At 41.8% G+C, this 12,146-nt stretch overlaps 1 protein-coding gene across 8 annotated transcripts in view; it reads left to right on the forward strand.

Annotated features, from left to right (window-relative positions):
- GAB1 (GRB2 associated binding protein 1) overlaps positions 1–12,146 on the forward strand; it is a 111,405-nt gene that overhangs the window by 13,997 nt on the left and 85,262 nt on the right. The window contains exon 1 of one of the 8 annotated variants that reach the window (XM_053658346.1): positions 2,587–2,763. The exons of 5 other annotated variants lie outside the window; for them this stretch is intronic. In XM_053658346.1, the coding sequence (XP_053514321.1) occupies positions 2,638–2,763 (126 nt within the window). In that variant the 5' untranslated portion in view covers positions 2,587–2,637. Of the gene's footprint in view, positions 1–2,586; positions 2,764–12,146 lie in introns of those variants that run through there. 2 more of the 8 variants (XM_053658348.1, XM_053658347.1) reach the window with 2 other exon arrangements.

Consider the following 12,146-nt stretch of genomic DNA (forward strand, 5'->3'; position numbering starts at 1 on the left):
ACTTCTTTTTTGGGGCGGGGGATAACTTCTAAAATGAAGACTTTTTCATTCACTTCTTTTTAAAAAATTGAAGTATACTTGCCGTACAATATTATATGAGTTTCTGGTGTACGACTTATTCAGCATTTGTATCCCTTTGAAGTGATCACTGTGGTAAGTCTAGTAAATCTAGGTGGAGGTCCAGAAAACTACATTTTCTAATCCAGACTCCTGCTCATGCTGATGTGGTCCTTACATTCTACTGGGAAAAATCTGAGTTGGCGTGGAGGAAAAAAGAGAGGAGGAAGAAAACCCAATGGAGTGGATACATACGCGTGGCCTAGGGAGACAAGAACCAAAATCCAGGAAGTAATTTAGCCTCTTTTCTGTGAGATAAGGGAAATACGCTATAACACTTAAAAAGGTATGCGCTTGGTGTTTTCTAGCAGTGATGTAGGGCAAACTGTCTCCTAATGACATAGTTAGAGGATGACAAAAGTGAAAGGGACTTTCTAGAAAGGTTAGACTCTGAGAAAGTACCTAACTATTGCTAAGAAGCTCTAAGGGCGTTATTAACTCAAAGATACTGAGTTGTACTCAATACTCAAAGGTATTATGTAGGTATTGATTTAAAAAAGAGTGTTCCTGAATCAAGAGTTTATACATGACTTGAAGAGGAGACAGGAACGAGGACTGTTCACCTGCGTGTTGGTTATTCTGGTTATTGGGTCTGAAAGCACATTATTGAAATGCAGTCCAGATTTCTGGGGTTAGTTCTGGTTTCAAACATTCTTTCCCATGGTCTTTATTATGCATATGTCTGGTTGGCCCCAATTTTTGGTTAGCGAGATGTTTTTGATTTGTAAGAACACCAAAATAGTTGTATTTGACCAAAGAAGTTCTCTTGCTTCCCTGTCTGTCTCACTCTCTTTCTCTCTCTCTCTCTGTTTAACATATGTGTTCTATCTCTTTTAACCTAAACTTTGATTTTCAAATCTATTTTAGAGAAAGAAAGTGAAAGAGAGAGATAAGCAAAACAGACTGTTTTGGAAAACTGATCCAGAAGTGGAACCGAGTAGGAGTGGTTGTTTAATCCTAGCAGAGGACCCAAGCGAAGGGTTCTCTTTCCAGTGATCTACTGAACTGACTCCGTTTCTAGAAAGCTGTATTATTTTTTGACATGTTATTTTATTAGGGAACCTTTGAGATTTCTTTCAATTACCTTGCAGGAAGATCTTGACACACGCCTTGCCAAAAGTAAGAGGAATTTGGCAGTTACTAATAAAACATCTCTAAGTCTACCATTAGCTTTCATTAAATCATTCTTTCCCCTGTTCTATCTCTGTGTCAGAGTGTCCATTTACTGTACCTTAACCATCTCTGTGTCAGAGTGGCTTTTTCCATGCTAGGAACCTGGACTGGACTGTAGAACTTTCCATCACCGGCGTGCCCATCTTTCCCCTCTCCCTTTCTTTTTGTGCTCTTCCACGCTCTCTCCCTTCTGCCATTTCTTTACTTCAGCCTTAGGTACTATACTATGCCCATCTACCTGCAAGATCTTATAGGATCTTCCTGTCTCCTTTGTAAGTGTTGAGTATCATGATTGTTATTTTTTTAAACAGCTTTTTATTTTTCAATTACAGTTGATATACAATATTATATCAGTTTCAGGTGTACAGCATAGTGATTAGTGTTTTTATAACTTACAAAGTAATCAGCGTGGTAAGTCTAGTACCCATCTGACACTGGACGAGGTTGTTGCAGTGTCGTCGATTATACTCCATATGCTGTGCTCTACAGCCCCGTGGCTGGTTTTATAACCAGCCATTTGCACATCTCAGTCCCTTCCCCATTTTCACCCAACCCCACAGCTCCCCTCCCATCTGGTAGCTGTCAAAATGCTCTCTGTGTATGAGGTTGTTTGATTATTCTGTGTCTTTGATTCCACATGTAAGTTAAATCATATGGCATTGGTCTTTTTCTGTCTTGCTTATTTCATTTAGCATAATTTCCTCTAGGTTAATCTATGTTGTCACAAATGGCAAGATTTTGTTCTATTTTATGGCTAATGGTTCGTTGTATATACATACCACCTCTTCTTTACTCCTTCCTCTCTCGGTAGACACTTAGGCTACTTCTGTATCTTGGCTATTGTACACAAAGCTACAGGAAAGTGGAATTGCTAGGTCCTTCTTGGTCTCTTGTTGTAGCCTTTGTTTTAAAGTCTATTTTGTCTGATGTAAGTATTGCTACCCCTTTCCATTTACATAAAGTATCTTTTTCCATCCCTTCACTTTCAGTCTGTGTTTTTCAATCCAAAGTGGGTCTCTTGTAGACAGCAAAGTAATTATTCTGATAGGTGTGTAGTCATTGCCATTTTATAACTCATATTTTTAAATCATTTCCCCCCTTCTACTTAAAGAAGTCCCTTTAACATTTCTTGTAACACTGGTTTGGTGGGAGTGCACTCCTTTAGCTTTTTCTTGTCTGGTAAGTTCTTTATCTGTCCTTCCCTCCTCCGCCATCTTGACCTGAAGTCCGTCATTATTGTTGTTGTATGTAGTCCCTGCCACGCCCTCTCACTGCACTGGCAGTCCCAGTATGTTTGGTTAGTAGATCACTTGGCTGCTGAAGTGAATAGTAGACGGGCTGCTTCTGATGGTGGTGGAGGCTCAGAAGCAGCTTCTGCCCTTTGCTCTGGTGACTGGGAAGGGCTCGCCTCCTGGATCCCTGCCTGATCTAGGGAACGAAGGCTGGGCTCCTGACTTGCGCTCTTCGTTGCTGGTAACCTTGCTTTCTTGCTTCTATATGTGTTTTACCAATACACTTGGTAAACCTCTTTTCTTCTCAATAGTTTTGATTATTTTTTCAGATTTCTTCTACAGTTTATTCTGACTCATCTGTTGTTTAATATGGTAATAGACGTTTCCAGTGAGTATTTATATTGGCTGAGAACAAGTATAAATGCTGAAGGAGAACCATACATTCAATAGTCATCCAAGTGCAGCATCCAAAAATATAGCTTAACTTTTCACTGGTAGTATTTTAACATATACTGCTTTGGGTTTAATGTATAGAAAAAGTGTTTTCAATATTAAGCAGATTTATTGTTTTTTGCATGAGTTAATGAAGGAAAATGTTGTTTAATAATTATACAAGACTTATTAAATTTAATATACATATTTTAGCCAAAGAATAATTGTATTTTTACTTAAATTTGAATAGAAAATATAGATAGATTCACTTAAAATTCATAGTATGTTGGTACTCTGATTATTTCTGTGTTTTAAGGTATAATTTTTAATACTTCAAACATATAAATGTTTAACATCCTCCTACTTATTTCAGTGATTCTTAAACAACTAAAAGATACTATCTTATGGTACTTCTTACGCACACTAAAGTTTTTAGCTAATATGGTTTTTATTCCCAAGCTGGAGAAATAATTGTATATTGAGAAACCCATTTTTTAACTAAGGGAAATTGGAACATGGATATGGAAATATTTTTAATCTTTTGAATAAGATTCTAGCCTTCACAGCATCCTGTCTGTTTTCAAATAGAATCTGTTGTCTTTCTAAACCATGTGTTTCCAAAGCAGAATATATTTTCATAACTTTGGAGACTTTAATTGAAATGGTTGAGGAGAAGACAGTGATTCAAGGAAGGATAAAGGCCAGTTTTTCTTAAAGTAATGAAAGGAGGAAAACTTCCATTCTTGTTTCTGTTTGTAATGAGAAAAATGGGGCTATAGGGGACCGAGGCCTTGGGAACACCCCGAGTCCAGGGTGAGTTGTCTGCAGCAGGCAGAGGTAGGTGGGACACAGGTTGCCTGATGCCCAGCGCCTGCCATCCCCTACCTGTCATATCCACCTCCTTCTTCAGTGGGTTGGTATAATTTATTTCTTTTCATTTTATTTTATATATATATTTAAAATTGATTTAAGAGGGAGAGAGAAACATCAGTTTGTTATTGCACTTACTGGTGCATTCATTGGTTGATTCTTGTATATGCCCTGACTGGGGATTGAACCTGCGAACTTGGAGTACCAGGATGACGCTCTAACCAACTGAGCTACCTGGTCAGGGCCTGGACGGGTGCACTTTCTAAAATTCAAACACTCCACATCATAAGAACATTTTAGCTGCCTCTCAGAGCAGTGGCAATATGGTAAATTCACCCCAGTCTCTCTCCTTTTATTTTTATTGGGGATTAAAAACACATAACATAAAATTTACGCACGCCTTTTGGGAAGGTGTGCACCTCACCTGTATGTGCTCCGGCTCTGCAGTAGGAGGATAATTCTGTGGGATTTGCTCACCTGCTCGACACAGGAGAAGCTACTGCAGTACACACTGGAAACCCCACACCCGTTTCTGCCCCTGAGGAGAAATTCCTACCTGATTTTAGGTTCAGTGCTCAGCTTAATCTCGAGCATCTGATAGTGAGTCACCCTGGGTAAGTGTGTAATCCCCTTCATACTTTCCTTTCAACCTCCCTTTAATTTTTAAACTTCAGATACTGGGTCCTGATTTCCTTCCTAAGGTCTGGTGAGCCGGGGCCTCATTTAGGAACTAGGAGATATCGAGATTATTATTATTATTATTATTATTATTATTATTATTTAACCAACACTTTCTGTTCCACTGAAAATGAAGCTGCAGAGTGCCTAAGTTTTAAAATTCAGGCTATGTGTGGAATGTCTGTGTGGACGAAGAAACAAGTAAATGCTTTTGCAGGGCAGCAGGGAGAAAGAGGAAGGACAATTTTTAAAGTCTTTATTTTGTGAGGGAAATCTTGAGATTTTTTTTTTTTTTGGATTATGTACAAACCAAAAAGGAGGACATTTTTTATATCTTTGGGTACACAAAAGAAATACTTGATATTAGGCTAAAAAGATAATGGTTCAGTAGCTGTGTTAACTGGATAGGTCTCCAAGTTCTGCTTTTAGTTCCAGTCGCTGTTATCTCTCCAACACGGAACTACTTCCATATCTTCATTTGTAGGCTGAAAAGTATTTCACTGAGGAAATACTTTAAAAAGAATACTTGCAAAGTGGCTTGGAATCTTTAAGGTGCTTTGAATATGGTACTAAAGAAATGGAAATAGCCACACTTATATTTTTATACCAAGAGCGCAATATAGGGCTGGGAGTGACTTGAACATCAAAATATTTATTTTTGAGGACAGCACACATCTGAGCAAAGCCATGCTCCCCGGATGCTTACTTAGACCCGGCCGTCTCTGAGCCAGCAGCAAGCTCACTGAGCAAGTGCTTGGCACGCCCGTTTTAACCTGCACAGGTTCAGTTCACGCGAAGAAAGGGAGGGTGGGGTTATGAAATGGGAGCACCATGTGAGCCTCATTAACATATTTTGAAGAACTGTATTTGAATATTTGCCAACTTAGCTAGGCTACGTGGAGGCCTGCCAGTGAGCAATGGGAATTTCTGAGAGGACTGTAAAGATTTCAGCCTGCAAAATGCTTCCTTTGTCTTCTTGGAGGGGAAACATTTTAGAAGACCCCATGTAGGATCTTTTCCTTACTCTCCCCACATTTTTTCTTATTTTTTGAAATCTGCAGAAATCTTGGATCTTCTCTTTCACCACATTTTTTTTTTTTTTGCAATATATACCATAGGGCTTGTCTCACAAACAGCTCTCAGTAATCTCTCCTGGGTGAGTGTGAGCTCCTTCTTGGCCTGTTTTTTGTCTTCGCAGAATTAGTCCTGCAGCTCTTTCTGGGAGCCTTGCTGGGGAGCCCCTTCCACCAGCTCCCCGTGCGAACGCTCACGTGGGGAACAGGCCAGACAGGATGGACTAGGGTGCCCGCAGAGCCAGCTCCTTCCCAGCAGACGCTCACGTCCTACAGACGCCATCCTGGCTCAGGTCCCTGTACAGTACAAAGCTGGTCTTCTCAAGGTGCCAGTTTTGTGGCCTGTATCTGTAACCTGTCAAAAATACTCGTTTGCCTTTGCATTGACACCTGCCTGGTTGAAACCACAACTTTAGGTTCTAAAACTAACCACAGCAGTAGCCGACTGAAACCAGCGGTTCTCAGGCACTCTGCCGTATCGGGTTTTAAGGGTGCGAGGATGAGGCACAGTGCCTGGGTGTGGTTCTCTAGCTCTCTTTTGGGGGCAGGACAGGGGAATACTCGCATCGCCAGGGAGCTTTTTCAAAAACCATCCACCTTGATCTTTTTCCCTCCTGTTTACCTACTGCGGTGAGAGGTGGGTAGGGGTGACGATGTACTGAGGTGGCATTTGACTCCAGCGTCTGAGGAAGTCATGGGAGCTTGCCGCGGCGTAGTAGTTTCCATAGTTTAGGTTAGTTTTCAACCATGCCCTGTGCTTACTCTTTGGAATGGAAAGATACAGCCTGGTGATAGCAACTTTCACTCCTCCAGTCAAAGATTTGGATAGTACGTTCAATGTGCACTTAGCAGGATTGCCGGAGGAGGGTTCCCCACTCCCCGACACCCCACCCCAGCTGGGGCCTTGCCCTTTTCCCTTTGTGTCTATATAGGTAGGTCTTAAGATTGGCTTTTTAAAATCACAAAGATGGAGCCTCAAAAACAGGAAAGAACAAATTTGATCATACCTGTTAAAAAACACTTTTAAAAAAATGAGAACCTAGGAAAGAACTCTGGTGCATTAAACCAAGTCCTAAATTTTCTAATGGGTATTGTAATGAGCATATATATTTATATTTCATATGCCAACACGTGTGTGTATATGTGTGTGTGTGTATGTATATATATGCTTTTAGACTTCTAGACTAAGTTCTTAAATTTCAACTGTTTTTTGTGGCACTTTACTGATTAACTTGTAACTTTGTTAATGTTTTAATGATCATTATACTTATACAATCATTGTCTACTCTAAACTAATTACAATGATTCTTCATAACTTTTCCCCCCAGTTGATCCGTAATAGCCTGTATATAAGAAAAAACATACAGGTGATTGTGATCCTGTAATTCATAAAGCACTGTAGGGTTAATGAATACCTTTGATTACCATTTTAGTATTTTCCATTTTTATTATAAAATGTTAAATGCTGTATTTGTGGAGCTTTTCTGTGGTGTTGGTTTATCATGTTGTAGGAATACTTACGACACGTTTACCAGTTTCATGTTTAGTACATCTTCGACATCTCTGAGGGTGGTAGATGTGAAATCTCTTTCTCAAACAAGTGCATGCACGAAACTGAAACAGTTTATTCAAGCTGTACAACCACGGTAGTGAAACTTGAATTCTGGCACTGGGCCCACATCGAAGCAAATAGAATGTGCGTGTGGGAAGCAGACACTAATCATTGATAATCTCTTTATAATGAGTTGATATTTTTAGGTCCAAATATGACTTATTCAGTAGGTTTCCAGATTAAAAAAAAACCTAAATGAAATGTAAATATTGACTTTCGTGTCCCTTTTGGTTTTAATGACTTAGTAAGTTCATATTTGTGGAAATACATAGAATGAGAACTTTTTAAATTAGTTTTTGTATTCTTCGTACTTTACTCACAAAGTAGAAGGAGAGAAGAGTGAATGAAGAGGCCGCCTTCAGCAGTAGCGAGGTCCAGCTCCTATAACCATCGTTCCAGCTCCTCGTCTTTCCGTCAGCTGGTTCCCCAGCTCCCGGCTTATTTACATATTGTACTCTCCAGTCCGGGCTGGCTTGTCCTGTTCGGTAGGTTTGTTACAAACTGCGGAGCTGAGGAGACGTGTGATAACGTTTTAAATGGCCTTAGAAGTTAAACAGCGCTTGAGAAGTGCTGTTGCAGAGGGCCCCAGCTGTCAGGTGTCCCAGGGTCCCCAGGGTGTTCTTGGGGGGCCATTTCCGTTTTCTCTGAGTAACAGAAAATAAATGTGAAACTAGTACTCCCCGGCCAGAGGACCACTCCTTTATCCAAATGGCATCAGCATGCCATGTCTGATGCTAAAAGTAGATGGTAACTGTCCGTTAATGAGTTCTGTACCCAGACTGAAACCGGCACACCAAACTGAGCCTTCTTCCGTCCATGCCCAGTGTGAAAACGGGGAAGGGCAAAGGTAGCTAGATGAGCCGCGTTCCCCTCTTGCCTCGCTGGGTGATGAATGTTCCCACCTGCTTTGTGATGAGCACTTCCTGTTCACTGCACAGTCCAGGGCTCAGCAGACGTATAGTGCCTTGCTTGTCCCCCCGTATAGGATGATTGCTTTTTCTAAAGTGTCCTTGTCCCTATGCGTTCAGCTCTATGCAGGGTGTGCTCAGCCCTCTGTGGATCTGTGTGTCCCCTTCACTGTTGCGTATGTCCCTCCCAGGTTCACTTTCCATCAGGTCCCCAAGGGAAGTGGGGATCTAATGGTGGATGGAGGAGTCTTTCCTAGAAAGCTTCCCCAAACCACATGGGGCATCTGAGGTTTGCAGGGGTTCCGGGTGTCAAAGGTTATTTGGTCCCCCTAGAGCGATGGCCGTGACCTCCTGCTGCCATGTGATGCTCTGCAGTCTCTCACTCTCTTACCTGTTTGATCTTGGGGCTTTTCTTTGAGCAGAAAGACTGAGGAACCCTAACTTAGAAGATCTCAGCTTAGCAGCAACCTACTTTTTTCCCCATGAGTCACTCTTAATTCAAGATGTCCTAAAAGAGGTCATTTCTGTAAGTCAGGCAGGTTGCAGCCTGCTTGATTTTTTTTATTATTTATTTATTTATTTTTAGAATCTTGGGTTAAATGATTTTAGAGAGTAGAAGAGGAAATGGCTCTTTCATGAATGTTTGTGCAAATGATCTAACCTCACATGAATGAATCCTGGCTTATAGACAGAAGCTTCATTTGCGTAAGCAGATTCACCACTCTGTAGCCTAGTCAGAAATAATGAGGAAAGGATAACGCCACATATATCACATACTTTTTAAAATCACAATTCAGAGTTGGGCCAAGCTTCAAACAGTTCACATTCTTCTGACTTTTTTTTGAAAGATTATTTTTGCTGTTTCAAATTTGCTTTCACTGTTTGAGATCAAAAATACGATTTTCTATCTTGACTTTTTAGTTTTGAACTGAAGATTAAAAACCCTGTATCCATGGAATGACTGTCCTTTCAGTGGCTACTGTTAGAGTTTATGATCAGAAGATTGTGAAACCTTTAGACAACAAAATGGAACATGCAGTCGGGTCTAGGACAAGGAACTCTACTTGAATATTGCAAAAATAGCAAAAAATTTTTTAAAAAAAGAATGAATAACTGGCAACACAGACACTTCTTCCTGTAAGTTCCCTTTTCTCCCAAATCCTTGCCATCATACTAAAAAAGTTTTCTTGTGAGTTGATTTTTCCCAGAATCCTGCTGTTTACTACTAGTAAGAATTTTCTCATGTGCCAAAGTTTTGTTTTTCATGTGATTTCTGCAGCCAGTTGGGTTTTACTGAAAATATTTTTTCAAGTACAGTGGTAAAAGTTAATGACAATAAGCCAAAAGGAAAATTTAACACAAACTTCTGGACAGTTTAGTTGTAGTTGGAGAAATTGAATGCATTACCCACGGTGAATGAAGTTAGAGTATTGTAGGAGAAATATTAATTCTTTTTTTAAAATAGAGAACATTAAAAAAATTTTATTTATTTATTTATCTTTAGAGAGGAAGGGGAGAGGGAGAGAAACATCAATGTGTGGTTGCCTCTTCTGAGTCCCGTGCTGGGAACTGGCCCGCAACCCAGGCATGTGCCCTGACTGGGAATCCAACCTCGATCGTGTGGTTCGCAGGCCCACGCTCAATCCACTGAGCTATACCAGTCAGGGCGAGAATTATTAATTCTAATTAAAGTATGAGTACTTATTTACAGGTCCAAAGATTATATTTTTTTACTTTCAACCTTGTCTTTTCCCCAAAGATGTGTATATTTAAAGATTTCTCTATCAGGCTAACACAATGTGAAGCCATAGTTCCTTTGGGGATAATTAAGCAGGAAGATAAAAATGCAAGTTTTTTGGAGGGGTCAGTTGGACTTCTTGAGCAATAGAATACCTTAGAACATGCAGAAAAGCAGCGGAATGCTTTTTAGGGCATAGTTGGTGTTCTACATCTCTCAGTCCCAGGGAAAAAAGAAATCGTATTAGATACTGCTATTCAACAGCATGGTGATGTAGTCGTCCTATTGTTCTTGTTAAGAAATGATTTCAGAGACTCCACAACACCTTGCTTGGCAGCTTGCTCTGACTCTGACTTACTGGGAGGGTCTCAGTGTATTTGTTTGCCCTGTGAATCTTACCATGGCCTTTGACCGAAAGTAGTAAAATGCTACCAGATTTGGTACACCAGTCAGGATTCTCCAGACACCTCTGGCTGCTTTCATTGGAAAAGGGCTTCATTAAGCCTAAAGTAGGTAGCTCGCAGCTGAGAACCTAGTGTGGAACTAGGAGAGATGGCACCAAGCTGGTCCAAGGAACCTGCTGCTGCCCGTGGGCTGTGGCTGTAGGCCCAGATCTCACACTACTGTCACCGGTGACACGGGACACTGAGCATCGGCCATCGCTGCCTCTGGAGGCTGCACTCACTGCCATCCTCTCACCCAGGTTGCCGTTTACTCTTCTCATGCCTCGTAACTCATCGGTCCTCAATCTCTGGTCCCCAACCTCCAGTCCGGGCCTGGTAGGAACCGCACAGTAAGAGATGAGCTTGAATCATTCCCCCGACATGCCCTTCCACCACCATCCCAGTCCATGGAGAAGTCGTCTTCCACTAAACCAGTCCCTGGTGCCAAGAAGGTTGGGGGCCGCTGTTGTAACTGCTTGAGATTCAAAGTCTGGGATGGGTTCCTTTGTCAGAGCCGGAGGACCCACCCAATCATGTGTTTGCACTCTGTTGCAAAGGCGGCTAAGAAAACGATGATCTCTAATTCGCTGCTCTGTAGTAGCAAGGTTAATGATTTTCCAGACCTGGGAGGGGGAGTTCAGATGCTGGTCAACCTAAGGGAACCATAGGAGCCTGCTACTGCTGGCATATCAGAGGATGAAAAAATGGACAATAGCTACACTCCTACTGTACTGAAAATAAATGTTTGCTAGTAATAAGTATGAGGGGAAAATGTCAGAGCAGAATATGTAGTTTCTCAGTGTCCCCATAACAGCAGCCTCCACGCACAGAGAGCAAGCACTCTGTTTATTGGGCAGCTGTCAGGTTTTGGGTGATGGGTTTTCGGGGCTTTTTTATTTTTAATCTCTAGTCCACACAATAGTCTTGAGAAGTAAATCTCATTGCCCACAGTTTTCCACAGAGAGAAACTGATGCTCCGAGTCACTTCCCGAACTTACACAGCTGGACTGTGGCTTTGCTGAGTGTGTTCCAAAACCTCTATTCTTTATGTTGAAACAGGTCTCCTTCTCACAAAAATTCTGTGGGAAAAAAAGGAAAGATGACCTCCCTGATGTAAACCAGAAAATTTGGGGGGGTTGTGGGTGCTTCTGTGTTGTTTCCCTTACCGATCCATTGCTTATCATTTATCATGAGTTGGGACCCCTTCCCCCCAGGCTCCAAGGAGTGGCTGGGGCTGGAGCTCCAGGTTAGGGGACCGGAAGAAGTGTCCCTGAGGGCGCTGGGTCTCCGTGCAGTCGTTGGGAGTTCGTAGAGAAAGAAGAGGTGGTGGGACCGTACAGAACACTCATTCGGGGGTGGAGTGAAAGGGGAGTTCTCAGCAAAAGACAGGGTGATTTTTACGTGGTAGAAGGAGATCCAGAGTAGGTACCTGTTTGGGCAGCCAGAGATGAGAGTGTGAGAAGGAAGGTGTGATTGGGAGCCAGGAGCTGTGGGGATCTCTGTGTGGAGAGTGGGCAGTGGAGTGAACTGGCCCATTTGGAATTTGAACCGGTATTCTCTGACTTCTACCATTCTCTGTAAATCCACGGTGAAGTGCAGTGATAGAAACACCACCTGTATCGTAGGTTTACATACTCAGTGGACATGCAATTTCGTGTCTAAATTTTTAGTGTCTTTTTTAATGATGCTTTGGTTTTGGTGGTTTGGGGGCGGGCCGCACCCACACCATGGACAGCCGAGACAGACTGGAGTGTGTCCTGCCTCCCATCCTGGAGTCACAGCTGTTGATCTCAGATGCCATCGTTCCTCAAAAAGGTCTTAGAGGGAATCCCACTCGGTGTTGTTTTATGTCTGCCCACGTGGAAGCTAA

The sequence above is a fragment of the Artibeus jamaicensis genome, unplaced genomic scaffold (genome assembly GCF_021234435.1).
Source record: "Artibeus jamaicensis isolate MK-2021 breed Jamaican fruit bat unplaced genomic scaffold, CSHL_Jam_final scaffold_537, whole genome shotgun sequence".
NCBI lineage: Eukaryota > Metazoa > Chordata > Mammalia > Chiroptera > Phyllostomidae > Artibeus > Artibeus jamaicensis.